Consider the following 27221-nt stretch of genomic DNA (forward strand, 5'->3'; position numbering starts at 1 on the left):
CTGAAAATCCTAAGATTTTCAAATCAATCTTGAAAATCGAGAATAAAGAATAAAGCTTTTAAAAGAAATATATTCATGATTAGGCCAGATGAATATTGGGTTTTCTGGAGATGGAAAGTATTGTGATGTTCTTAATAATGAGGCACACAGGATGGGAATACTTCTAGAAGCACTGGCCATCCAGCTGACATAGTGATCAGGAGAACTTATCGGTAGCCATGGTAATTTGTGCTCTACTTACAGTACATCTAGACCAGATGATTATAAAATACTTTATATGGGGTTGCTTAGTATTTGGAAGCTTCAACTGGTTCCTAATGCAGCAACTAAACTACTGTCTGTGAGGAGGAATTCCAAACATTTCACCCCAATATTCTTCTAGTGGGGCAGGTTGCCAGTTAGCTTCTGGACCCAGTTCAAAGTACTATTCTTAATCTTTAAACTGAAAATAGAATGGGATTAAGATACTTTAATGAGTATTTGCCATATAAATCTGCTTGGATGCTTTGTTTAACAATCAAGGACTACTCACTCCATCCCCAAATCCTAAGAAATGTGAAGGATCAGGATCTTGACACAGCCTTTTTGGATTGCAACTCTAGTATATCATATCTGAAAAATTAATGTGCTACATCATTGTTTCCATTCAGTTTACAACAAAAACCTGATTTTTCAAGAAACTCTCTTTACAGGTTTAAATTAGCCTAAATGATGCCGTTTGACTGTTCTAATATTATTATAGGTTTCTGATTTTAATAATATAGTTTGAAGTTGTTACTGCAATCTAGTGATGGATAATTTTTGAGCAGATTTAATATTTGGAAAGTAGACAAAAGGTGTGAGTAGAATCATGCCACAAGTAAAGGGGCTAGGATTTTCCATTATCCCTCAGATTTGGGGAAGGATTAGATTTTCCTTTAGTTTTAAAAAATTACATTACTCCCATCTTTAAGGCTTATGCTAAAGTTTTTCTATGTTTCCTACCTCAAAATGGCAGGAAACAGTGCTGATCAGTTTTGGTTAACTGCCTTGTTGAAATTTAGTGGCAGCTGAAGGAGAGTTCGGGGGATACATGTAACCCTGGGACTGCTGATTTCCCCCCCGCATTGCATTTCCAGAAAAAACAGGATATATAATGAAAATACAGGTACTCCCCAGTTTAAGAACAAGTTCTGTTCCCAAGGTCTGACCTTAAGTCAAATCTGTATGTAAGCCGGAACAGTATAATCGTATAATACTGTATAAGTAGTACTGTGTAATGAACTCGAACCATTGTGTACTTAAACTGAATCATTGTGTATTTAACTCAGATTTTGCACAACAGACTCCGTTCTTAACTAGGCAATAATGCAGCTGAACTCATCATTGCATCTATAGGTATCTTTCATCCCTTTATTCTCTTACAATACTAAAGGCACAGCCAGATGGCTGTATAAGAGTTCTTTCCTCTAATTCAGTGTTTCTCAACCTTGGCAGCTTTCAGAGGTGTGGAGTTCAACTCCCAGAATTCCCCAGCCAGCCTTGTGGCATAAAAATATGCCAGCATACTTTGCCTAACCTTCATTGCTGAATCCTATTCTGTCTCAATAATGCAGCCTGGGAATGATACTGTCCTTATCGTTCTAATGCAGAATGGGTTAAGGAGAGCAATTGGTGGATGCCCCTGGCTTCGTTTCTCCTACTTTGACTGTCATCAGCCAGCTGGAAAAAAAAAAACAATCACGAATCATGCACTAAACCTATGTCCAAAAATAGTTCAAGCAGGTCAGAGGAGAAGAGGGGCAGAGAATGAAGTGCTATGGAGAGAGCACAGAGAAAGCAAGAGCACAAGAGAGAAAGACCAAAAGAAAGAAGACCAAGAACACAGAGAGACAGAGAGAAACAGAATCAGAGAAAGAACACCCTCTTGTATCATCCTGTATCTGTGACCTGTCAGCTGGGGTATTTTTGGACATGGGTTTAATGTTTTTTGAAAAGAGACCTGTGTTCATAAATAGCCTGATAGATTACAGGCATAGAAGAGATTTAAGGAACATTGCCCTGGGCAAGGCCTTCCTTACCTGTGACCTGTCAGCTGGGCAATTTCTGAACAGGCACTCTAGCACTCTTTTCAGGATCACCGAATTCATGTCCAAAAATAGCATGGCTGGTGGTTTAAAGGCAGAAAAGAGGGAAATGGGGATGATGTGGGCGGGAGGGAGACAGAGCAAGGCGGAGAACAAGAGACAAAAAGTGACAAGAGAGGCCATGAGACAGAGCAACAGGAACAGCGAAAGGGATAGAGCACAAGACCCCAAGTGAGTGTATGACAGCCAGAATATCTTCAAATTGAAACAGATAAATCTTTTAAACTGCCTCCATAGTGGGCTGGGAATGACAAGAAGGCAACATCATAAAATACCAGCTATGAACACATACACACACACCAATTATTTATTGCACACCTAAATTTAAGAGGGGTTCACTTTTTGGGTAAATTATCAAGAGTGATGGACCCTTGCATTCAGTGTTGAGATGGGCTACTCCATTTTCTAATAGGTATACTAAGGAAAGATGAAACAGGAACTGTTCCACTCACTACTAGTCTAAAAGTGCCTGGAAATACTAAAAGATATAGTGGGGAATTATTATTTAGATTTATGATGCCAGCGTTCTCTGATTATTTTGGGGTATGGAGGATGCAATACTTTGTCTAGAGAAGGAAGCAAATTTTCCTTCTCATTAAGGCATGGCCTTTCCTAATGCTATTGCAGCTGTTTTGTTGAGTCAGAGTCATCATGGCTTCTTGCCCAAAATCTGAGCTAGGCAATATAGTCTGTGACATGCATTTCTTATTTTTTTGCAACATAAGAACAAAAACATTGCCTTGCTCAGTAGGGCCAGTATAATACAGTACTGGTATGGGTTGGTAGGCTATTTGCTGTTTAGATAACTGAAAAAAGGTCTGTACAGAACTTTGCACAGTGCAAATGCCACTGATGAAAATGAAGATACCCGAAAATGGATACCACCATTTCAGTTTAGTCCAATGAAAATGTTTTTAGGATTGCAGCATTAAGGATCTATGCAGCAGCCACGTACTGTATTCTGAAACACTTGTTGCAAGTTACTTCATCCCTTCACATCGATTGCTGTGCTGCCAGGCCATAACTGCAATGCAAACTATTTTTAAAAAGCAGCAGCAACAGCAAGCAGTAAGGAGGCAGGCTTCCTCTTCTTTTCAGGCCTGTAGGCCTGTTAAGAAAGGTAAGAGACAAATGCGCGGTCAGCGTAGAGAAACCCACCTTGAATCTCAGAAAGCGCTCACTTAAGGGAAATACTGAGTTCAGAATGAGCACGATTTCAACTCGCCGCCCAGCAGGCGGAGCGAAGGCCCCGTTGGTCCTAATTGACATACTGCTGAATAGTGACAGCGAGGAAGAGTGACTCAAACGAGGAGCTCCCGCCCCGGCTACCCAAAGGCGCTGGAGGCGCCCAGAAGTTTCCAGCCGGGGAGCTGCCCCGCGTCTCTCCTCCTCCGCCTCCTCCACCTTCCCCTCCTCTTTGGCGCGGAGCTGCTATTTCCAGATACTTCCACCCACTTCTGTGTCTCCTCCCTCTCGATAAAGGTGCCCGGCCGGCAAGAGCCGCCTCGCTTAACTCTCCAGTGGATGACCTGAGCGGCGGCTGGCGTTTCTTCCCGTGTTGACTTCTTCGAGCCGTTGCGCCTCGCCTCCTCTCTTGCGCGCAGCATGAGCGCAGCTGCTCAGTCTCCCACGCGGGTGCAGGTGGAGGCCGGAGGCGGCGAGCGGGAGCCCCTGCCTCCGGGCTGGGAGGTGAAGATAGACCCCCAGACCGGGTGGCCTTTCTTTGTGGATCATAACAGCCGCACGACCACCTGGAACGACCCGCGCCTACAGGAGGACCGCCTGAAGGTACTGCCACGGATTGGATTGCGTGGATTTTTCTTGGCGTGGGAAAGCCGGCGTTGTTGGGACTAAGGGGTCGAGGGGATCGGCGGGGACTTAGAGCCCCCGCTCCTTAGGCTCCTGTCCTGCCGTCTTGTTAAGGAGCGGAACCAGGGTAGGACGCCGGGTGCTTTGGGCTGCTGTCCTTCCCGTGACTTTAATAGTTTGTCCCTCCGTAGTTCGCGTGTGTGTTGGAGGCCGGGGAGAGGAGACTTCACAGGACACGGGGGTTCTGGAGGGGACGCGTGTTCTCCGCATCGTAGTTTTGGGAGGTCAGTGGAAAGCGAAGTCCTCTTTCGGACGCGCAGCGCCGGGGCTGGGGACACACGCTATTTCCGCTCTCCAGACTTGGGTGTGTACGTGAGGAGAGACGTTCCTCCTGTCGAGCGGGGCGGGGGACGGGCTATGTCGGGTGCGAGAGTTTTTCTCAGTATATGGCATTGTTGTGGTGACTCAAGAGATAAAGTTAAAGGCCCTCAGTTCACGGCAGTGGAAACGGGGGAGGGGGGAACAGTAGGGGGCTCTGCTCCGCCTGCAGCTCCCGATGGCACCGTTTGAAGGACAGTGGCCGAGCACTTCCCTGGAGCGCTGGGAGCAATAAGATGCAGCGGGGCAGTGCCAGGAAAAGTCTGTCCTCGCCGCTCCCCCCGCCCTGACTACATGGCAATGCAGTGAGGCTAAGAGCTGGCTTTTGTCTCTGACGCACTGCAGTCGTTCCCCCCGTTTTTGTGCGCTAAATCATTTGATACTTCGACGTTGCAACGTTTATTTAAAGTTGGTGAAGTCCGTCTCAATCCGTAAAGAGGCGGCGTTGATTTACTTAGCCTGACTGTACTACAAACGGCGAAAGCATTTCTTTGAACAATGTGGTTTAAATTGATTTGTGTTTGTATAGTTGCATTAGGGCTTAATTTATGTTTCCTTAATGTAAGTTTTGCAGGTACCAGTTTTTAAATGGTTTTTGTGAGATGGATTATAAGACATCCTGGGAAAAGTTTTGTTATTTATGGGAATTCCTTTTCTAATGTCAAAAAGAAAGGAAGAAAAAGGAGGAAAGATACAACTTAAATAATTCATGAGGTTGCACCTTTTAAAAACTTTCTTCTCTGAAATTCAGTCATATTGTTTCTGGAATATAGATTATCTGATTTTGTTCCGTTTCTGTTAGATTGCTTATTGGTTATGCAACAATCTGATGATTAGTCTGAAAGAGGAGATTATTAACAACCAAATGCAAATAATGATTAGATATTAAAAAGATAGTTGCTTGTGTTTGCTTTAGAGGGTAGCATGATATTTTATACAGTTCATATATAGTTTGTTGTTGGGAAACCATATTCACAATAATAATAGACTTGCTGTTTTGTAGAATTTTGATAGACTTTCTAGGCCAGTGTTGTCCAAACTTGGCTACTTTAAGATGAGTGGACTTCAACTCCCAGAATTCCCCATTGCTGGCTGGGGAATTCTGGGAGTTGAAGTCCACTCATCTTAAAGTGGCCAAGTTTGGACAACACTGTTCTAGGCCATTACAAAGTGAGACAATACAAAGTATTTTGCTGCAAAGATGGGATTCTCGCTATTCCAAATAAAGTAGTTAATTTAATTGAAGTCTCTTCCTCACTCTCTCCTAAGCACGCCTCAGTGATTGCATTTTTCTTCCAGGTCCTCATGACATTACCTTTGTCTCATCTTCGGTTCATAGCTGAGGTGACGTAAGGGTATATTTGATCTGTTCTAGTTTTAAAATAATGTTTTCCCTTTTTTCCCAACACAATTTTGGCGGTGGATATGATCTGGCATGCTATACTGGCAGTGATTGCTGACACAGTCAGGAACTGGAATCTACCCACTTTGACCCCGTAGGCTGCTGCTGGCCCGGCCGCCTTCCTTTTGAACTCTGGGACCTGCCCTTCCTGGCCATTTGGCTTGGGGTGCTGGAGAGTCCAGATCCTTGCTTTCCAGGAGAGATCTGCTTGCATAAAGCCTAACTGGAGCTTTTCAAATAGTTTTTCAGGTCTTGCGTACATTCTTTATAAACATAGGTTTTATGCTATTCTGAGAAAGTGATAGGCCTTTTCTTTAAAACAAGGGTTTAGTGCTGCTTGTAAAACACATAAGGTCAGTTTAAACTTGGTTCTGCTAGGTGTGTACTGCTAGTTCTGTCTCCATTAGGTTCATCACAGGTTTGCGTGCTCCTTCTGCAAAACAACAATTTCACTTGGCCATACTTCTTACTGTTTGTGTGTGTGTGATATGTGGCTTCCTACTTGCTACTTTTGGGTGCTGCCACAAGGTCAGAACTGACCCCTTGGTTACATTCTGCAAGCACTGCCATTCTCTTCTAGTACTAGTCAGAGGTAGAGCTCATTCATTATTATTACTTCTCCCTTTACTTCACACTACTTCTCCATGTCTTTCATCTGTCAGACTAGTTGGGAGCATGCGTGTAGTGCTCTATCAGAAGTGGTAGATCCGTGTTCAGAGATAACTTGGTAGAGGAGGGGCTACACCAAACACAGGCACTGAAGGTGCTCTCTCCCATTTCACCCTGTGCACCCCTCCATGCTGGCAACTTAACAGGTGGCTAAACCTGCCATTCTAAGCATCTGTCTAGACTTGCCCCACCCCACATTAGGGAGAGTGATTCGTGGCTGTTTTCTGCTGGAGGGTGGGAAAGAAATGAAACTTGGGAAATCTCATTCCTTAACTTGACCTGCCCTGGGTACAGAAGGACAGCATCTTTGCCTGTCTCTTTGTAGGTACAAAATAGGAAGTAGCAATAGGGGCAGCCCAGTTTATCCAAGCATACTGTAATGGTATGTGGGAAAGACCTTGGGAGATGGGGCGAAGAGGTGCCGTCTAGAGAGCACTCAGATAAGAAACAGCATAGCCTGCAGCTGGATAGTGGCAGGGCAAGAGACACCCCCTCCCCCTTAGTTTCTCAGGCTGTAAAGGAGATGGCTGGAGAATTGTACTTTCAGACTTGCAAGATTCTGTTGATGTAGGTTTACAGTAAAGTAGAATTAGCTTATCTGGTTGTGTTTCCTGTCTGATCCACCTGGTAAGGCTGACACATATGCTTCTGCCAATTATCTGTAAATTAGACAATCTTTTTCATATCTGATTTAGGGGACCTAAGTCGGATCATATATTACAAAGAATTATAGAGAATAGCTTAGAATTCAGGACAAACAGCTATTCCCTTTTCAACTTCTTGCCTAAGGGAATCATCTTCCTCTCCCTAATGGTAGGGTTGGCCCTGGCAGACCTTCAAAATTTTAATTAAAGACGCTTAAGTGTCTTGCCTGAACAAAACTGACGACTAATAACCTGCTAGGAAAGGTTTTAGATGTTCTGGAAGAAAGCTTCCTGCCTGAATATTAAATGTAGCACAGTGATGATTGTTGGAAGGATGTAAAATGATTATTGTAGTAGCAAAAACAACCATTATGATGGTTGTTTTAAACTATTGTAGATGACTGTCACTTTCTAAATGCCTTAAAAAGACATAATCAAAAGAATGAGGGAATTCAACCCATCCTGAATATAGATATTTTATGAAAATCTATATTCTCCTTCAGAAAAGTAGAACAGAGGAGCTTGAGTACCATACGAGTGCCAAATGACCCAAGTGATAGATGTTTGCTTTGACACTTTTTAAGTACTGTAATAATAGAAATGGAAGTTTAGCTTTTTATGGAGTTTCATCCTCAAACAGTATTTAGTTCTAAATACTAAAAGGCATTTCTTCCCAAAATCAAATTTAATATTACTTAACTTGCCTATTGCTGTAATATCCACAAGTTTTAAAGTCTAGATATAAAAATATTTCCTGAAAATAAATGTGGTTTTAGTTGTATGTGTTGCCCACTTTAACTTTCTGAGTGGCCTGGATGGACTTTGACCTTACTGGAAACAATTTTCCACTGTTATATTTGGAGATGTACAAATCTATCTGTTTAATCACAATTTATTGGACAATATGTGCATTACATTTCAGCTTTCTAGGTGAGTTGGAATGCATGGTAAAAAAAATTCTGTTTTTACATTTTTCTTAGAAAATTCTCCAGTTCTAACAAATGCACTAACACTGCACTAACAATAGAAAGGGCTTTTTAAAATGAAAAGTACACAGGATCAAATAATGATAAATTAACCCTAATTGCAAATATTAAATATCTGAGCACATATGAGGTACAACTGTCCTACCCCCCATCATCAGGCTTTTAGAAATCAGGGAGTCCTTGATTACATGTGAAATGTCAGGACCCTACCTAATTAGCAAAGATTACTTATATTTTTAATATCCTGTAAATTGTTCAGTGAGCCTCTGTTAAAACAAACTACCTTAGCATGAAACCACATTTATGAAATTTATTAAAGACAACATAAAGACTGCATTTTCCGAATGCAGTTTATAGACTTATGGAAATTGAAATATTTAATGCAAATTAACATTTAGACTGTGGAATGGTAAAGTACAGATTTTTTTTTCTTTAGGCATAGTGCATGAGAGCCAGTCTACTACATGCAGAACTATAACGGAGAGTAATAAGGCCTTTTCCATTTAACAATTTTGTGCTGTAAATAGTTGGTTTAGTGGTTTGCCACTTTGGTAAACAGTACTTAAAAAATAAGGGACCTTGTGATATTGGTGTTAGTCACCTTACCTCTTTTGAAGGTGTTTCTGCTGTGGGATCAGCGCAGATGATAGTTTGACAAAGATAATTAGGAATTACTTGTGATCTAGTCCTAGTTAAAATGTGTTATAACTGTCTCTCTTTCATTTTGTGAATTTTGATTTAAGGAGTATCATACTTTTTCATTTTTAAAACTGAGAATGCAGAAAATCTTATTTGAAAAGTAAGAAGAGCTTACATATTCCTGTCACTTGTACAAATTAAAATGTATGCTAAATTGCAAATTAAATTAAGATTTATATCACTTGAGTTATTGATAGATATCCAAAACAAATGTTAACATGATGTTAACATGATAAAACACGATAAAAATTAGGCTTTTTTGCCTAATTAAAGTAAGAAACCCTGTAGATATAATACTTTCGTTAGGTTAATCAAAATGTCATGATAGTTTAAAGTTTTTGAATTTGTTAAAATTATTCCTCAGGCAAAATAGTAAACGCCATGAAAAAAAGGTTGGGTGGAATTGTAGTTTATAAGAACTACTCCTGTACCCGCTGCATTCTGGCATTAACTATTTTGCCTGAAGAATCATTTTTAAAAACTTGAAAACTAGCAACATTTTTGGCAGCGTTATAAAGATAATAGTTTTGGGGAGTTGTGATTTTGAATTTTTTTTTATGGTTATAATGTCTGTCATTGCTTATCATGTAATCTAATTTAACTCAACTGATTGCCAATCAGTTGCAGCCAAGTGATATGTAATCTTCTGTTTAGCAGCAGCCTCACATTGTTTCTGTACTGTAATATGGACTGGTCCTAAAATCTGAAAAGTTGCATAGCAGCACTTTGTGAAGGCTCTCACCTATTTAATGTGCTATGTCTCTCCTTAAGACATAGCACATTAAATAGGCGACCCTCCAGTGTTTGAACTGAGTGTGCTAGCATAAATTGCTCTGCCCCAATGGCTGAACCTCATTCTGCCTCAGGAACAAGGTCACAAAGTGACGCTGTCTTTACACTTTTAAGTAAGTAAATAAATGGTTTATTTCAGTCCAAAGACCCAGGAAACTTTTAATGCAAGACAAGTTAAGATAAGGGATTGATGGATTCTTCTGGCTTTGTTTCTCCTCCCACAGAAGGTCACCAGCTAGCAGGAAAATCAACCGCCAAGTGCTCTGCTTAACATGGGCAGGATAGGGAGAGGGTTGTAAATTAGTGTCTGGGATTGAGGGTTTAGCCACCTTTCAAGTTTGTTTAGTTACATGATGCAGGGATGGTGGCATTCTGTTCATGTGACCCATCAGTTGAGCTCTTTCTGAACCTCAATCTTGCATTAGACTTGCTGAGTGACAAGTTTTAGAAGGATATGAAATAAAGTGGGAGAGGCTGGTGCATTATTCTGGCTCTTGTTCACTGTCACGCTCTTGACTGCCTCGGTTTCTCTCTCTGTCGTTTGGTCTTTCAGTTTTATGTTCTCTCCATCTTTTGCTTGTTTCGTCTCCCTCCCTCCCTCCCTCCCTCCCTCATCACTCAAAAGAGACCCCTTGGTGTGCCCTGAATCCTGTTTTTAAAGGAAATACATCAGTACTGTAGTTAGATACTATTTTTACTTACAATAATAGAAAATGCTGCTACACATCAAATATAAATAAAAGCACTGTGTTCAGTGATTGTTATCCCCTACCCCACCCCACGGCCATCCTTTTATACAGTTTCTTGCTCAGGCTAAGCATGTCTGAAAGATTGTCCATGGATTTAAGTTATATAAAGATATGCATGTGTAGAAAAGATAAAGAGGAGTATATACCTCTCTCATAGTACTAGAACCCAGGTATATTAGGTGAAATAGTAACTTTCATTTTCTTTTCTTTTTTAAGATATGCACCTAGATCTTTTAAATTAAGGCCTCTCAGTATACTGTATTCTGTTGGGTATTATTCAGTTGTTTGTTCCTTCACAATTCTTTTTGTGAGCTTTAAAACATGCCAGTGTCTGCCCATTTCTGTTCCACTTATGTAGCCTTTTGTTTAGGGTAACAGTGACTGCTACTTCAGTTTTATATATTTTGTAATCTTTGCAGTAAGAGATTTAGTTTGATTATTGGGTTCAATACTTGGTAAATCTACACCTGTTCCAAGGTAATTTTTGTAAATCTATTCCACAAGAACCTCCTGCTTTTCAACAACTTTTCCTTTCATATGAGACGGTATCCATAAACTGTTGAAGTCTAAATGCCTTCCCCCATTGTTGTCTTTTATGCATTGTCTTTTCCACATCCTGAGCCAACTATGGTCGCAATATTGAGACACACACTTGTTTCAGCCATCACAATGGGCCTGCGACTCACACTTTAAACTCTACACGAGTCAGTATAGTGTAAAGCTTAGGATGTTAGACTTTAAAAGATTCAGATCTCAGAATGGAAGCTTATTGAGTGGCTTTGAACCGGTCATTTTTTCTTAGTCCAACCTGTCTTACAGGATTGTTGATAGGGATAAAATTGGAGGAGTGAGGATTATATACTTTCCCTACAGTTCTTGAAGAAAGCTGGAACGTAAATCAATAAATACCCCTGAGAAGAGTTGTTGTGAGGTAATTGATTTGCACTCTGGCATTAAAAGATTATTATTGTGATTCAAAGAGTGTTAAAGTTATCTATAGGCCCACTGTTTTGCTCTCAAAGCACATACATGATGCAAAACAAATGTCTTGCAAGGGTGAGTTGTAATAAAAATTAATAAACTTAATAAATAAATAAATAAATCATGTGTGGTCCTCTTCTTGTGGTAGTCTTTTTAATAGACCTTTTTTTTAATTATTTGCTTTTAGGTTTGGTAGGATTAAGCAATGATACAAGTTCTCTTTATACAACTTTTATTTCATCACCTTCTGATGGAGTCTTTGAGTTCAGTTTCCATTTATAGGCATGGAGGGTGTATGACTTCACATGCTTTAGAAAGTTCAGGGCCACTGTTAGTAAGATCTTATCTCCCTGCAGAGTTGAATTCTGTTTTGATTATTTAAGTCAAATAATTAAGCAGAAGAAAGTGCATAGTTTTTCTGAATCTCCTACAATTCCTTCCTGTCCTTGCCAGCATGCTTTCACTGCCACTGTTTAAGGAAACAATCACTGCCTGTCTAATTTGTGTAAGTTCAGCTGCAGACAAAATTAATGCATTAAAATAAAAAGACTGTAGGAATGATTCTATAGAGATAATAAACTAGCATGCAATTAGATGATTAAGTCAGAATGAGTTTCCTGAAGTGTTTTAGGAAAATCTGATGAATTCTGCAATTAGTATATTTAAGTATTTAAATGTGGTAGGACAGTTTAAATCAAGAATATAGCTGTAATAAAATAAGTAATCCGAACTCAGAACTGTCATGATCATATTAAGGAAGAAAAAAGGGAAATGCTTAGTCTTGCATTCCAGATAGATAGATAGATAGCTTATCTAAGTATAATAAATGAAGAATAATAAAATGATAGCAAGTCAGGAAGAAGCCAAAGAGTGCCAAAAACAAACTTTAAGGGAGCTGAGTAGCTCCTACTAGGAGATAAAAGCAGGTTACACCAGGTTACACCTGCTACTGGGTCAGCTGGGAGTTCCACTTTCATTCCTTCCTCTCTGTCTGTCCTAGTTATCTGTTCCATTTGTTTATACAAACAAAACTCTAGCCAGGAAAATGGTTCATATTTAGAGCATGAGGCAATGGGATGAGACAAAAATGGGCCTAGATGTTGCTTTAGGGTTGATAAGGTTCAGCTCAGAAACCCTCTGCTTTTCAAGGTACTGTATGTTTAATTGGTATATTGTAATCTGCACTCCCAGGATTCTCAGTGCTGTGCTTTTATGTATGTATGTATGTATGTATGTTATTATTAGATTTTTATCCTACCTTTTTATATATATAAGGTGGCAAACACACCTAATCCTCCTGCCTCCTATTTTCCCCACCACAACCCTGTGAGGTGGGTTGGGCTGAGAGAGAGTGACTGGCCCAAAGTCACGCAGATGGCTTTCATGCCTAAGGCAGATCTAGTGTCTTGCTTTCTAGGCCAGGACCTTAACCACTACACCAAACTTTCATCAATGCCTGTACTTAAAGCAGGCATCAACTTTGACAAATTGTCTCTATCCTGTTTTGCATGCTATACTTCCTCCGTTATTAGTATGACTAAAGCTCCAGTCCTACATGCAGTTACTGTGGAATAAAGTAACTCCAAGTAAACTATGAATCCCCATAATATATACTAAAGCATGGTAGTTGAGAAAAATCAGTTGTTCCAAAAAATGGAAACATTTCTTGATGGATATTACATCAGTCACAACAGATCAGTAAAGGATAAAGTACAGACTATTACTACTACCACTACTAGTACTACTACTACTACTACTACTACTAATAATAATGACATGAGATAGCCCAGTAGCAGCATACCTGTACATTTTAAGATATAGTCAGATTATATGAGAATTAGCCTACATAAGGAATGATTAATGCTGATCGAGGGCCTTAAGATTTCCCTCCTGCTACAGAGAAGTGCTTGGTGAATTAACTTCGATGTAATGCCATTAAACCTGTACTGTCATTTTAGCAGTCTATGTCTGTTATTGACAGGATTGTTTCAAATGCTGTATATAAGGCTCAGAGATTTTTTATTTTCACATCTATTTACACCTTCTTCCTGTGAAGTCATATGAAGGATTTTTCTTTCTCCCTTGCACAATTTGTGCTGGCAGCACCTTTGTTTATCTACTGATGACTTCACAATAGCAACCCTATATCTTTTTTAACAAGATGATTCTTGTAATTCTGCTCTAGCAAGTCTTCTAGCATACTCTGTTTATCTAACATGTATCTCCCCAGTTTATTTTTATTTGACCAGGAGGCCTCAGGCAGATGCCTTTAATAAATGGGTAAGAATAATTGTAACCCTAACTCTTTCTCTGTGTAAAGAGGACATACACAGAGAGGCACACAGGGGGAGTGATCCTAGCAAATTCTTAAACAACCTTTTGGTGAAGGTGACACTTTTACATTTTGGAGGGTGACTGAGGGCCAAAGAGGATGGGGCCAAGGATGCAAGGTGAGCAAGGCTTTGTCATCCATGTGAGCAGGCCCAGAATTTTCTGTCTTTTTATAAATTTTGGAAAACTTTGGTAGTTTCTTTTTCAAACTCCTTTGGATTTACCTTACAGTTATACTTCAGAATGGAAGGAAACTGTACTACTGATTTTGGGGAACCAGAGGAATTCTGAAAATTGCCAAAAAGGGAATTTGGGGTTGCATGTGAACCCCCCCCCCCCAGGGCCTCAGATTGCCTGTATTTGCTAGGCATGATTATTCCCAAGTCAGGCATGTGTCATAGCAATTTAAAGGTGATAATTAAAAACCGAGATATCACACATAAGGAATATATTAAATGTGTTGTATTGTAGCTTCAGTGCAAACTCCAAGGTAAACAGATTTGCATTCAAAAGAAGGTAAACGTGGCTATAACATCAAATTGGATGAAGTAGCATCAGAAAATTGGAAAAAGAATGCTGTTACAAATTATAAGAGCACAAAATAACAAGCATGGGATTTCATTGGTATATTTTAAATTTCAACAACAGCAATAATAATACCCTGCCTTTATTTTGTACAACTCAAGGCAGTGTACCTAATGCTCTTGCCTCCTATTTTCCCCATGACAACAATCCCATGAGATGAGTTGCTGGGCTGAGAATAACTGGCCAAAGTTATCCAGTCAGATGGCATGCCTAATGGGGGACTAACATTTGCAGTCTCCCGGTTTCTAGCCCAGCACCTTAGGCACTACACCAGACTGGCTTTCTAATGTCTTCGATTGTTCTTAATTGCTCTTGCTATGTAATGCCAAATTCTAATGTACTTTGATTTTGGCCATTTTTGTTGAAGTACTCATAATTTATTTCTGTACGTGTCTGGTGAATGCCTACTATTCATTTTTTTGCAATCCCGCTTTTAAAAAATAATTTGTACTTGAAACAAAAGAAAATCATGTTTTCACTTTTTCTCCCATATTCTGATCTGCATATGCAGGGCCAGTACATTGTTTTATAGGCAGAGTGAGCTCTAATTTTCTTGTCTAAAACAAAGTACCATATTTAGAAGCCAGAGATCCTTGGTTAATAAATTAGCTTATTAAGCCATTCTCATTGTGTAAACAGTGTTAGGCATAGGCAAGAAGTAAGCTATGTAGACGTCTCACTGGAAATGGACATGGTTTATGTATCTAAGGTATGCCAACTTATTCCAGGCTCCTTTCATTCTCACATCAGTTATATTGGTAATAATTATAACCATAATATTTCTTTCCTGGAAAAAAGAAAATAAAAGCAGAGAACAAGAATCTTAATAAGAAAGTACAGCCTGCTAGTCCCTGCCATACCCCAGATCCTTGTGATCCCCTGCCCCCTCTCATTTGCCCCTGTTTTTCTGCTTCAATGCAGCTGACTCTCTTGTGCTGCCAACTGCTCTATAGAGCTGCATATGGTAGCCACTGTACAGCAGCAGTCCTCCTGGCCTACAGCAAGACAACTGGAGGTACACCTGCTCACACACAGGCTGATGGGACTTGTATTCCAAAACATCTGGAGGGCAACAAATTGCAAAAAAATGAAAGTAACTCAGTGGACCTTTTTCAAGATCCCAATGTTGATGCTCTGATTCATTATCTAAATCATGATAATTTTTTTCTGAGTTGGAACAGTCTGTTAAAAACTGTTAGACATATAAAAAAAATGAGACATGCTAAGAAAGGAATATTTATAAATGAGGTTATATTTACTTATACTGTACAGCCACTGTTTGTTTAGCAGCTATTGCATTTAGCAACCATTTGCAAATACGATGGTTATTTTTTTTAAAAAATCATTTTCTGACTAATATGTGCACTTATGCCCAAATTTCTGCGCCTGACAACAACGCATACCGGAGTGTAGTAATGCTGGGGTTGCTGCACAAGAGAACTTTAGCTAAATGAGACAGCAGCAACCAATGATCTTCACAGCATCTCTCTCTCCCTCCCTCCCTCTCTCTCACACACACACACACACGTTTGCTTAGTGACCACTTCCAATTTAAGAAACGGATTGTGGCTGCTAAACAAGGAAAAGGTATATATGCTTTTCTGTTTCATTTGTACCATTAATATACTATAATAGTATATTCATATATGCTAATGTGTGTGTATAAGTAATATGTATTACTCATCAGTGAAGTAGTATATAGTTCACTAATTTTTTTCAAAATAAAGCCCAGTGAACTTGAATAATACAGGTTTAAAATGTGAAATCAGAATCCTCCAGTTATATGCTTTTATAAATGTAAGCAGTTGTAAGAAAAAATTGTGAACTAAAGAATAACTCTATGGTGTTCTTGCAAGGTGATATTAGTGTGTCCATTGTTAAATTTATATTTGTGTACAATAAAGCTTTAATGTGGGCTTGTCAATCCAATTTATTACAATGCTCAACTTTTGTTGAGAATATTTTTCCTCAGTGCATTGTTTCATAAAATTCATTGTGTCAACAACTAAAGCATATTATATCTTTGTTAATTCTCCTTAAAGCTAACAAGGCTGGTAATAATTATTACAAACAATTACTACTAGAAATCTAATAATGTTAGGTTTTTCTGTAAATGTAACAGAATCTATGCAAAATGCTAGATTTTGCTGCTGCTTTACCTTTTATTTTTTTCCTTGTCATGTTCAGTTAGAGCAGAATGAACAATTACCCTACTTAGCCCTTTTCTCATTTTCAATTTTGTGAAAGCCAGAATTGTGATTTAAAACAGTCTACTAAACCAGAAAAAAGTTTTCGTTTGGAGTACTAAGTAGAAGTCAAATAAACACCTAAATTAGATCACATTCTGTTTAAGTCAATGGAAAATTTGCCAATTCAAATATTTTTTGGATAACCTAGATTATCTTTCCACTTATTGAAATGGGGTGTTAGGTCAGGGTCACTGTGGGAAGAGGAGAATTGTGCTACATGTTTGGGGTAGTAATTTATGTAGAGTTTTTCTGAAATATTCAATGGTATCAGAATGTAAAAATTCTGTATACTAACAAAGGTTTGACACGAGATCAAATTATCTAATGTGATGGCACAGTTGTCTCTTTAAAAGGCAGGTTTGCTGCATTTCCATATACTGCAAATGTCATAGTGGGATTTCATTACTTTAAATTGCATAGACCTTGTGGCTGATATTCTCGGAAGATCGAGGACTGATACCATCATATAAAGTTTGCATTATTGAATTATATTTTGTGAGCAACAGCAGTAGTTGCTATCTGATCTTGCTGGAAGATTCATCTAGAATGTGATTCCCAAAATAGAATGACCACTGCAGGAAGAGCTTCATTAGAGGACTTAAAGGGGGAATCTCTTGTATAAAGTTCTGTCTCTATCCTGTGCACAGTCTAATTATCATATTACAAACATACTTAAGCTTATAGCATTTATCTTCCATTCTTTCTGATTTCTTTTTTCTTTTGATCTACCTACTCTTCCTTTTAAACTTCACCCCACACTTTCATTTTCACATTACTGCAGCTGATAAATCCCTACTTTGATTTTAAATGGATCCATCTGTTTCCACTTCCAATGGCATTCTTTAAATAGCATTAAAAAGAACATTGTCCTTTGTCTGTGTCCTGTTCATTTTGGTGTTTGAAGCATTTTTATGCTGTTAATTGTATCATGGACTAGCATAGCCAATTTACCTTTTTCAGACAGAACAGGTAAAGATGTGAACATAAGAAAAAAATTATAAATTTTTGTTTTGTTTTGTTTTTCTTTCCATATCTTCCCATCGCTAATTGCATGTATGAGGTATAATGATATTTGAAATGAAACTTCAAGAGAATAAATGAAACTCTGCAGAAGAGAAGATTAAACATTTTGTGTTCACTTACATCTCAGTTCACAAAACAAATATTCACTTAAAAGGGTAAATGTTTGCTTCAACCATGGCTTAAGTTTACTGAAATGAAATGCAGAAGTTATGAGTATCTTTAGTGTTGGTTAAACTTCCAAACCAGTACCGTCCAGATTTGTTAGGCCATTTTCCATAATCCCTAGTGAACGCAACTGTTAGTCTTGATCTTGATCTGAATGTGACTAGGTTGGGGAAGACTATGCTCAACTAAACTAGAAAGCATTAATAGAAAATGTTTTTAAACTAATGTAGAAAGCATTAAGCAACTGATTAGTAACAATCCGTTGCAGTCAACTATCAGTGCTGCCTACTTTTTTGTAATGTTTCTAGTATCTTTACATCTGATCCATTCTCGCTCCCTCCCCCCCTCCTTTTTTTGGTAGTTTTCCAGTTCTTTTGGAAAAACAGCATTTTTTAATTCCTGTCTAATACAGATTTGCTTAGTTCTTTTATGCTTTAATCAAAGTGTTTGTGAATATTGGTGAAGATCAGTTACAAGTGATTCGAAAGAGTATAATTTTACTCTTGGAAGTGAAACAGCAACCTTTAATAATGGTATAGGAAGATAGCTGTATCTGAGAGTCAAACATTTTTGGCTATTCTTGTTTGTCAAGACCTTGCCTTTCCCTTTGTTTTCAGTATTTTTCCATGTTTTGGCAAAAGTCTGGGTCAATCTTCATCTTCAAGTTAAAAATGGAAATTGCTGCAGTTACACAGGGCTTCCAAACCCCAACACAGTTGCAGTAATTATCTCTGCCTTAGTGCTATTGCAACCTCCAGGCTTTTTCATAAGCCAGAGAGGAACATGTAGGTTTGTCTCCTTAATATGTCAGCATGCTGTAATTTTGAGCAGAATCTTGAGCAATGAGTGGTGGACGGGGCTTCAGCTCAGAGAGAGGGAAGCACTTCATATCATCAGTCTTTCTCCCGCTGCCCGTGGGCAGAAAGAAGAGCAGGTAGAACATAGAGATTTATTTTAGGATTGCTGGAAGCTGCTGTTCCTCAGAGCTTTGGCCCATTTAACTCTGTGATGTCTGACAGAGACAGCAGTTCAGATAGACATCTTTTCTAGCTCGGCTTGGAAATCCAAAAATTTATTCTAGAATCTTTCTATACAAGATTCTATCACTTGAGTTTTAAACTTTATCCTTCCAGCTGGTGATATTATAATGAGAATGACTCTGTCCCATACTCTACTGCTTGTCTGAAGTGGCCTACTTTTACATGTTTTAGCACAATTTTTTTGCCTTTAAGGGACTGGTGCAATGCATATAAAGTGTTAGACTGTAAATCACCCAGTTGTTGCCTTTGAAACTTCTTCATCAAAACTGTATTAAAATAATTTAATAATTACTGTATGTTAAATATGGATAATAGAGTAAAAACGTACTATTAATAGATCAGAAATTAATTGTGAATTACGTTTAAAATACCTGTTTTGAGCTACCGTGAAACCCATCTCAAAAACCATGAAATATGTCTTATCTTAATAGCCTACTTAATGTAGTTCATGTAGTTATTGATTGGCAGGTATAGATGTTCAAGTCCACCCCTGGCCACAGAAGCTCATCGGGTGATTTTGGGCTAGTTTCTCTCAGCCTAACCTATTCCACTGGATTTTTTGTTGCTGAAAAAATGGAAAGAAGGAGCACTGTACATGCCATCTTGAGCTTCTAAGGCCATAAATCAAACAAATGAACAAACACAGTTACTAAAGAATGTGTTCAGTCTCCTGGCTGGAATTGCACAGCTTAGTAATTATATGTGTTGAAGTTTAAAAATCCTAATTTCTAAATCTTCACTATGTAATCTGTTTATCTAGGAAAGCACGTCAGCAAATGGTCCATCTCGAAATAGTATAAATCAAGCCCAAGTCCGAGACGGAAATGTGGGATATCCAAAACTTCGTGCTGGTTATATTCCAATTCCAGTTGTACATGAAGGTGCAGAAAACAGACAGCATTACTCATACAATCCTGGCTATCAGCCTGGCGTTCAGCGTGTCAAGGCAGAAACCATTCCTACCACAGTTCGGGCCCCATCATCTCCAAGAGGAAGTTTCATCCGTTCACAGTCTCCAGCTAGAGGGCTTGCAGAAGCTGCCCAGGCAGATAAGCAATGTGCACAACCAGCAGCAGCCCCAATCCAAATACAGTCTTCAGGATCTGAGGTGAGTTGACAGAATTGCTTTGGAGGGTTTTCCATTGGAATTGTTGCATTGCCAAATGATAATGGCTCCATTTTTTTCTCCTGTATGTTGAAATATTTCTGATTATACGTGCATACTTTATGTGTATTCTGATGTGATAGTCAGCAGATTTATAAATAAATACTTTTCTGCAAATGGGTTTGTTAATAGGTAGGGGTTAATTTCTAGCATTGCATTTGGATCAGTTTTGAGGGAAGAACATTCCACATTACTATAAACACAACAAATTGCACTTTTCGCAAGCTGTAGATGTAGTCCTTTAGGGGGACTCCTTTCCAGAACAGTTTGAACCTTCGGCTAGACAGTTAAGCCATCTGCTGACAGCACTTCTGTCTTATCTGGACCAGGGTTCAGTTTGTTATTATTATTTATTAGATTTATATGGCTACCAAATAAAAAAATACTCAAGGAGGCTTATGTTAAAAACTGAGTAAAAACAAACAGAATGTAAAAGGTATAAAAATCAAACAAAACTATGGGGAAACACAATTTAAAAAAAAGCTTCAGTCATCCTGGGATTGGGATGATCTTGACCCTACTGGGCTTTCATAAGGCCCTGATAATATAGTTCTTCCCTTGAGATGAACTATATTATGAGATTAGATGAACCTATCCAGAATGAAAGGTTTCTGAATGGTTGTTACAATGGTTGGCCTTGGTTATTCCATTATCCTTTTATTTTGTTATTTTGTTTTTTTTGTTCTGGGTGTGTGTCATGATCAATCAATCAAATAAATAATTCATTGGGATCACAAAACACCTTGGCCCATGTCACACTTAATGACACACAGTGAGGACTTCATATATCTGATGATATGGAGAGAGAGCTGCATATCATCAGAATGCTGATGATGCTTCATTCTAAATCTACAAATGATAGATGTTTCATATAGATGTTAGTGTAGAAGTTACAGTAGAATCTTGTTAAATCCCATATTTAACAAGGGATTGAGCAAAATTACACTCACACCTTCTGGAGATGGCCTTCAAAGGATGAGTGGAACCACTGCAGAACTGTTCCATCCATACTTAGGTGAGGTATCCTCTGCAGAAAGATACCATAGTCAATCATATCAGAAACCTCTGAGAAATCGAAAGAATCAACTTTGTCTTTCTCCTGGTAAATATCTCACAATGTAACCAAGGCAGATTCATTGCCCAAACTAGGTCTAAATCTCTGGTTAAAATAGATGTAGAAAGTTTGTTTTGTCAAGGAGTGTTTGAATATGTTCAAGCACCACTTTCTTGAGGACCTTGCCCACAAAATCGATGTTGGTTACAAACCTGTTCCAATCTCCTGGATCCACTGATGTTACTTTTTTTTCATAACTAATCTCACTGTGGCCTTCTTTTATAAGGCTGAAATCAGTCCTTCCAGGAGGAAGGAATTTGTTACTTACTGGATCCAACTGGACCTCCCCACGCTGCTTCACATAATAAGCCATGAGGGACAAAGTTTGAGTGAACAGATGGTTGGTTAAATGCTATTGAACATTCCATTGGTTTCTGTTGCACAATGTTTTAAGGCTATTTCATATTTAAAGCAATGCAGTCTGCTGAATCAGAATACTGCCAATGCATGTTGTTAAATCAATTCCAACTTTATTAACCAACTAATGAATTAGGTATATATTTATAAACAATAGGAATAGTTTTCTTAAGGGAGTTTTTTTAATGAGTAAAATATGCTGCCAAGTAAATTGCTTCAACATATTGCTGTGATCCTTGCTAAGTTTTCAGTCCTTAGATAATATCTATTAAACCACTGGGCCAAAATATTTCTAGTATGTCTAGTCATGTCAAAACAGCATACATAACTACTAGTAAATAGGTTGGGCTTAGTAATGTTGATTAGAAATTAGTAACCTTACCTGAAATGTTTGTACTCTGTTTTTGGAACATGGTAACTGAATCTGATAACCACTTTTTCCCCAGCAGCTTCCATCATCTTTGGAATCGCCAACCATTTCCCCTCAGTCTTCCAGCAGGCATAGCTCAGGAAGCCATCAGCTCCCTCGGGGATATATTCCCATCCCTGTAATCCATGAGGGGAATGCCCCAAGGCAGCCATCACAAGTCTATCATCAGGCACAGAAGATGCCTTGCCCAGGCCAGCCAAGTGACTACCAACCTCATCAGCCAGTGTACCATAAAATTCAAGTTGATGATTTGGATCAGAAGCCACAACGGGCACAGTCTCCATTCAGAGTGTCACAGAGGGGCTCAGGAAGTCGTGAAAGTTCACCAGGAAGAATCCAGTCACCAACACCAATCAGAGTACAGTCAGTCAAACCTCAGGTAAGTATAGTGAGCTTCTACAAGCCCCTCTTTAGCTAATTATATTGAAATCATTACTCAAAATGTTAAAGAGTAGTGCCAAAAGCCATAATAATCTGTTGGCATGCTAAGGATTTTACATTAAAAATTAAAGCTCCAGTTTTTATTGAAATTTGTGATTACCTGGGCTGTACAATAATCAGTTTATGAGTGTTTTTCTTTCTTTCTGAAAACTTTTGCATCCTGGCTATGGAAGAGTGTGAGGGGAATAGGAATAGTATGAGAATATTTGCAGTTACTTCTCTCTGTTCAGGAGAACCTTCTGAAAGTCGTAATGATAATCTTCTGTTATTGAGGCCTAGGACTATAGAAAACTGTCTTATTCTGAGCCACATTATTGGTCTGTTTTGATTACTATCAATGCTGCTTGGTAGCATCTTTCCTACCCCTACATGGAGATAACTGGATTGAACCTAAGACTCTTCTAAAACATTTGATTTTATATATAGCCCTATTAAGTTAGCTTAGTAATTAACATTTGAACGTTTATAATATAGGACACATTTCACTAGTATCCTGTGAAAAGTACAACTAGCTTTTCCCATAGTTTATTCTGTTCTTAATTTTTTTTTTTTGGAACAACTGGGTTTTTTTTTCTATTGCCTTTTCTCTTCCTGTTATTTCTTTTACATCATAGAAGGTTATTCTCAGGCTTGTTATACTGGTACATAATGTATACATAGCACCTCATACTGAACAATCTCCAAAATTCTGGAAATGTTGAACTCAGCTTTATAATTAACTCTGAAGTTCTAACCCCTGTACTTATTTTCTTGCTTTGTATTTCCCAATAATAAGCAGCTTGTTTCTCCTCTTTTAGGCTTCTCAGCAACAAGTGCCAACTGAAGAAGCACCGCCACCTCTGCCACCTGATACCAAGCTTAAAAACAAGGCTGGTTCACCTGGAACAGAAATTCCAGCTCCAAGTATCCCTATTCAAGTCATACGTGCAGATGTAGATATTAAGCCACCACAACAGATACCATTTCCTACAGCAGAAAATGTTGATAACAAGATTCCTTGCCCTGTTAAAGTTGTTCCAATAGAAGAGAGACCTTTGCCACAGGAACATGAATCACAGAAGACTTCAGAAGCAGAAGAGCCTCAGAAACACCCAGGAGTCTTGAAAGTTGAAGCTATTCTAAATAGGGTACAGATCCTAGAGCAGGAAGTTGATTCCTTTCAAGGAAAGAAAAATGACAAAAAGTATCTATGGATAGAAGAGTACTTGACCAAAGAGCTGCTAGCCTTGGACTCTGTGGACCCTGAGGGTCGTGCAGATGTTCGGCAAGCCAGGAGAGATGGTGTAAGAAAAGTCCAGAATATATTGGAAAGACTTGAACAGAAAGCAGAAGATGTTCCAGAGACCATTCAAGGGGATGAACTTCAGTCATCTTTGCCTGAAAGTAGTCCATTGTCACAGGAAAAAATGGATATTTATCCTATGGTGGAAAATCTTGCTAAGGATATAAATAATGAAAATGCCAAAGAGCAAATCAAAATGGAAATGGATCAACCTGGATCTAAAGAAGAAATAGTTTCAAATCTTGCTAAAGAAAGTTGCACATCTAAAACTGTGGCTGAACCATAAACACAGGAAAAACTTAAAAGTCCTTGGACTCCTTAAGTTAAATGTGTGTTAAGCAAATTTTAACTTGCATGTATTTCCGGAGCTTTGCACCAGTTGGTTTTTAATCGACATAGCAGCTTGGATCACAGGAAACAGATGGGGGGCAGAAATGGGTGCATAAAAATAATATCTTTAGCTTATATTCTGTATCTTGCTCAAAATAATGTGTTTGAAGAATATCTTGTAAAATTATTGCTTTCAACTCAATGAGTGAAAAATGTTTTCAGTCAGTATCAGTGAGCAGAGTTACTTTCATAAAATCATTACCTAAGTATATCTAAATAAGACATCCTTTTTAAAAAGACACTCTTAGAGAAAATGTTTTCACTATTAGGCACTTTAAATAATGATGTCTGGAAAGTGTGTTAAGAAACCATAGGGATATTTATATGTATTGAGAACTTCAGTGCTATATTTTAAATGAGAAAAGAAATAAAACAGACTGTAGAAGCCTGATGAACCTGTGTGATTAATAAATGGGAAAGGTGACTGTGTATATTATTTGTTTGCTTCTAAAAATAAATACTCCTTTGTAAATGGATACTTACAAGGATTTTCTAATAAGTTCATGATTTTTTAAATTTACATGTAGTGAATCCTGATCTGTTTGAAAAGCTCAAGTGGAAATATAAAATATTCAGACTTCAACAATCTAAACATTAGTTGCAATTAGTTGCACTAAAAATACAGAAATATAGCAAGCAGCTAGTTTTCTATTCAATCCAGGGTAGAAGATTGAAACATTTCAGCTGAATTATACCCAGCCTAAATTAAATATTGTAAATGAGAAGTGCTTGAAGCTGGAATATTGCAAACTTTTATCTCCATAAAAGAGAATATATATAGCTCAGGGTTGAACTATGGAGTCCGTGGTGCTCTCTCTCTGAAAAAAAATTGCCTATCCCAGTACAAAGAAGAAAAGTTAGCTACATCTATAAACCTTTCACAATGGAGGCCTGCTAACCAATCAGTTCATTTCCCTGAAGTCTTACTATATTTCTCATAGTTTGAAAAATTGCATAGATAAAAGTTTGGAGTTCTTGGTGCTTGGTTGTTTGCTTGCAGACATTTTATTACCCAACTAGTGTGCATGAGTATGGGGTTTGCTCCCTGTTTACACACAGTAGCTTGCCCTGCCAGTTTTGGTGGGGGTATAGTTTTCTCCTTGGTAGTTCCTTGATTAGGATATTGTTTTCTGCTTGATTATTTGCCTGGTGTTAATCCCTGCTTATCTGGGTGTTGGAGAGAGTATGTTCTTGTCTTTTTGTTTCCTCCTCAGCTTTTTTTATTGCCTCTTTTGAATGGTGTGTAAATATGGTTTATTTCTATGTGTCTGTTGATGTCACAGTGCTCTATGTCCATAGATCCAGAACTAGTGAAACTAGTGAAAGAATCCATGGCAGCAGTACTACGCAACACACCTGACCTGGCCAAATACACTAAGATCGAAATACCTATGGGATCACCACTTTCAGGATTCATAGCAGAGACCGTAACTCAGCAACTAGAAACTATAGCACTCACACACGTACAATCCGAAGTATGGATCCAGTATGTAGATGACACCATCATAATAAAAAAGGAACAACTAGAGAAGATACATGAAACTATCAACAACATCGTCAAAGGAATAAAATTCACAAGAGAAGAAGAAAACAACAACACACTACCCTTCCTGGATATCCTCATCAGCAGAGGAAATGACGGCAAATTAGAAACAAAGGTTTTATAAAAAAAAATCCACACTAATCAAGTGCTCCATTATAATAACCCAATCTCTGAAAAGAGGAGCTGTGTTAGAACATTATTCAGACAAATACAAAAGCACTGTAGCAATCCAGAACACCAGAAAAAAGGAAACAGACCACCTATACAATGTCTTCCAACAAATGGTTACTGACACAACTTTTATCAAAAAGTGCCTGACCACTCAAAGCAGCACAACCAATACAAGCTATGAAAAGGATAACGTTACCATACATCAAAAACATCTCGGAAACAACCAACAATATAATCACACAGTATCACCGTAGCACACAGACCAATTAAAGCCTTCCAAAACACCTTAAGCAAACCAAAAGACCCAGTAGCTCAAGAAGAAAAAACAGGAGTCATCTACAACATACAGCGTAAGGACTGTAACAACCACTATGTAGGACAGACATGCAGAAGATTAGCAGAGTACAGCTATGAACATCCAACTAGCAGTCAGAAGACATGATGAAAACTACTTAATCTCACAACACATGGACAGACTCAACCATAGTTTCAACTGGGAAACTATGAGCATCTTAGAGCAAGCTAAATCCAGAAATGCTAGGGAATTCGTGGAAGCTTGGCATTCAGACAAATTAGCCATCAATAGACACATTGAAATAAACCATATTTACACACCATTCAAAAGAGACAATAAAAAAGCTAAGAAGGAAACAAAAAGACCAGAATATGTCCTCTCCAGCAGCCAGCACCCAGATAAACAGGAATTAACACCAGGCAAACAATCAAGCAGAAAATAATGCCTTAATCAAGGAACTACCAAGGAGAAAACTATACCCCCACCAAAACTGGCAGGGCAAGCTACTGTATATAAACAGGGAGAAAACTCCACGCTCGCTCACACTGATGATGTTACCTAGTTGGGTAATGTAATGTCTGCACTCAAACAACCAAGCACCAAGCACTCCAAACTTCTATCTATGCAATTTTTCAAACTATGAGAAATATAGTAAGACTTCAGAGAAATGAACTGATTGGTCAGCAGGCCTCCACTGTGAAAGGTTTATAGATGTAGCTAACTTTTCTTCTTTGTACTGGGATAGGCAATATTTTTGGACCATTAGGCACATTAGAATGTTGTAGGTACTCATAGGTTACCACTAGTTGCCTGTTCACAAAAGGGCAACCCCAGTAGTTGTAACTTGTCACATACGCCCAAAGGAAACTGATGAGGTTCTTCCCTGCTTATTTTGTTAGATGCCTCCCATTACCAGTTGATGTCTACTGATCCTGCTTTTGTTTGTCTTTTTTCTATGTAAAATATTTCACTCCTAACCCTATATTGGAAAGATATTAGAGGAGGATGATCAAAAGGAGGGGAAAGGAGAAATGTGGCAAATGGTTTTTCATTCCCACCCCACACAGATCACACAGTGGGTTATTTTAATTTTATGTTTTGCCCAGTTGTGTACCAAAACAGCACAAAAGATAATTGGCACTGCAGGAGGAATTATGCAACCCAATTGCCAGTTTTTACACATAAGAGCTTTCTTGTCATGTAGTCAATTTTCTAGCCAAGGTAACAAGATGGTAACTCCTCCTAAACTGAAGAAATAAAAAGCTCCCCAAATTCCATTTCAATTCCTCCAGTGATGTTTCTTTTATAGCCCTCAGTGCCAACAATGCTGAAAGAAATGTAGTCCAGGGGTTTTGAAAACATATTCCTGTGCCATGAACATAGTTATATGATTGTGGATCCAGAG

The 27221-nt window shown here is 38.5% G+C and overlaps 1 protein-coding gene across 2 annotated transcripts; it reads left to right on the plus strand.

The window, feature by feature from the left end:
• Positions 1 to 3451: 3451 nt before the first annotated feature.
• Positions 3452 to 24198, plus strand: BAG3 (BAG cochaperone 3). Of its 2 annotated transcripts, none has more exons than XM_007432693.4 (4): positions 3452 to 3914; positions 19389 to 19736; positions 21711 to 22073; positions 22933 to 24198. In XM_007432693.4, the coding sequence occupies exons 1-4, from the start codon at positions 3732 to 3734 to the stop codon at positions 23701 to 23703; spliced, it is 1665 nt and encodes a 554-aa protein (XP_007432755.1). In that variant the 5' UTR covers positions 3452 to 3731; the 3' UTR covers positions 23704 to 24198. The 2 variants fall into 2 exon arrangements, with proteins under 2 accessions (XP_007432755.1, XP_007432756.1); XM_007432694.4 differs by having other exon boundaries at positions 3454 to 3914; positions 21714 to 22073.
• The last annotated feature ends 3023 nt before the right edge of the window (positions 24199 to 27221 follow it).

The sequence above is a fragment of the Python bivittatus genome, unplaced genomic scaffold (genome assembly GCF_059951505.1).
Source record: "Python bivittatus isolate LINGU-HERP-01145 unplaced genomic scaffold, Pbiv_v1 ctg000980_np1212, whole genome shotgun sequence".
NCBI lineage: Eukaryota > Metazoa > Chordata > Lepidosauria > Squamata > Pythonidae > Python > Python bivittatus.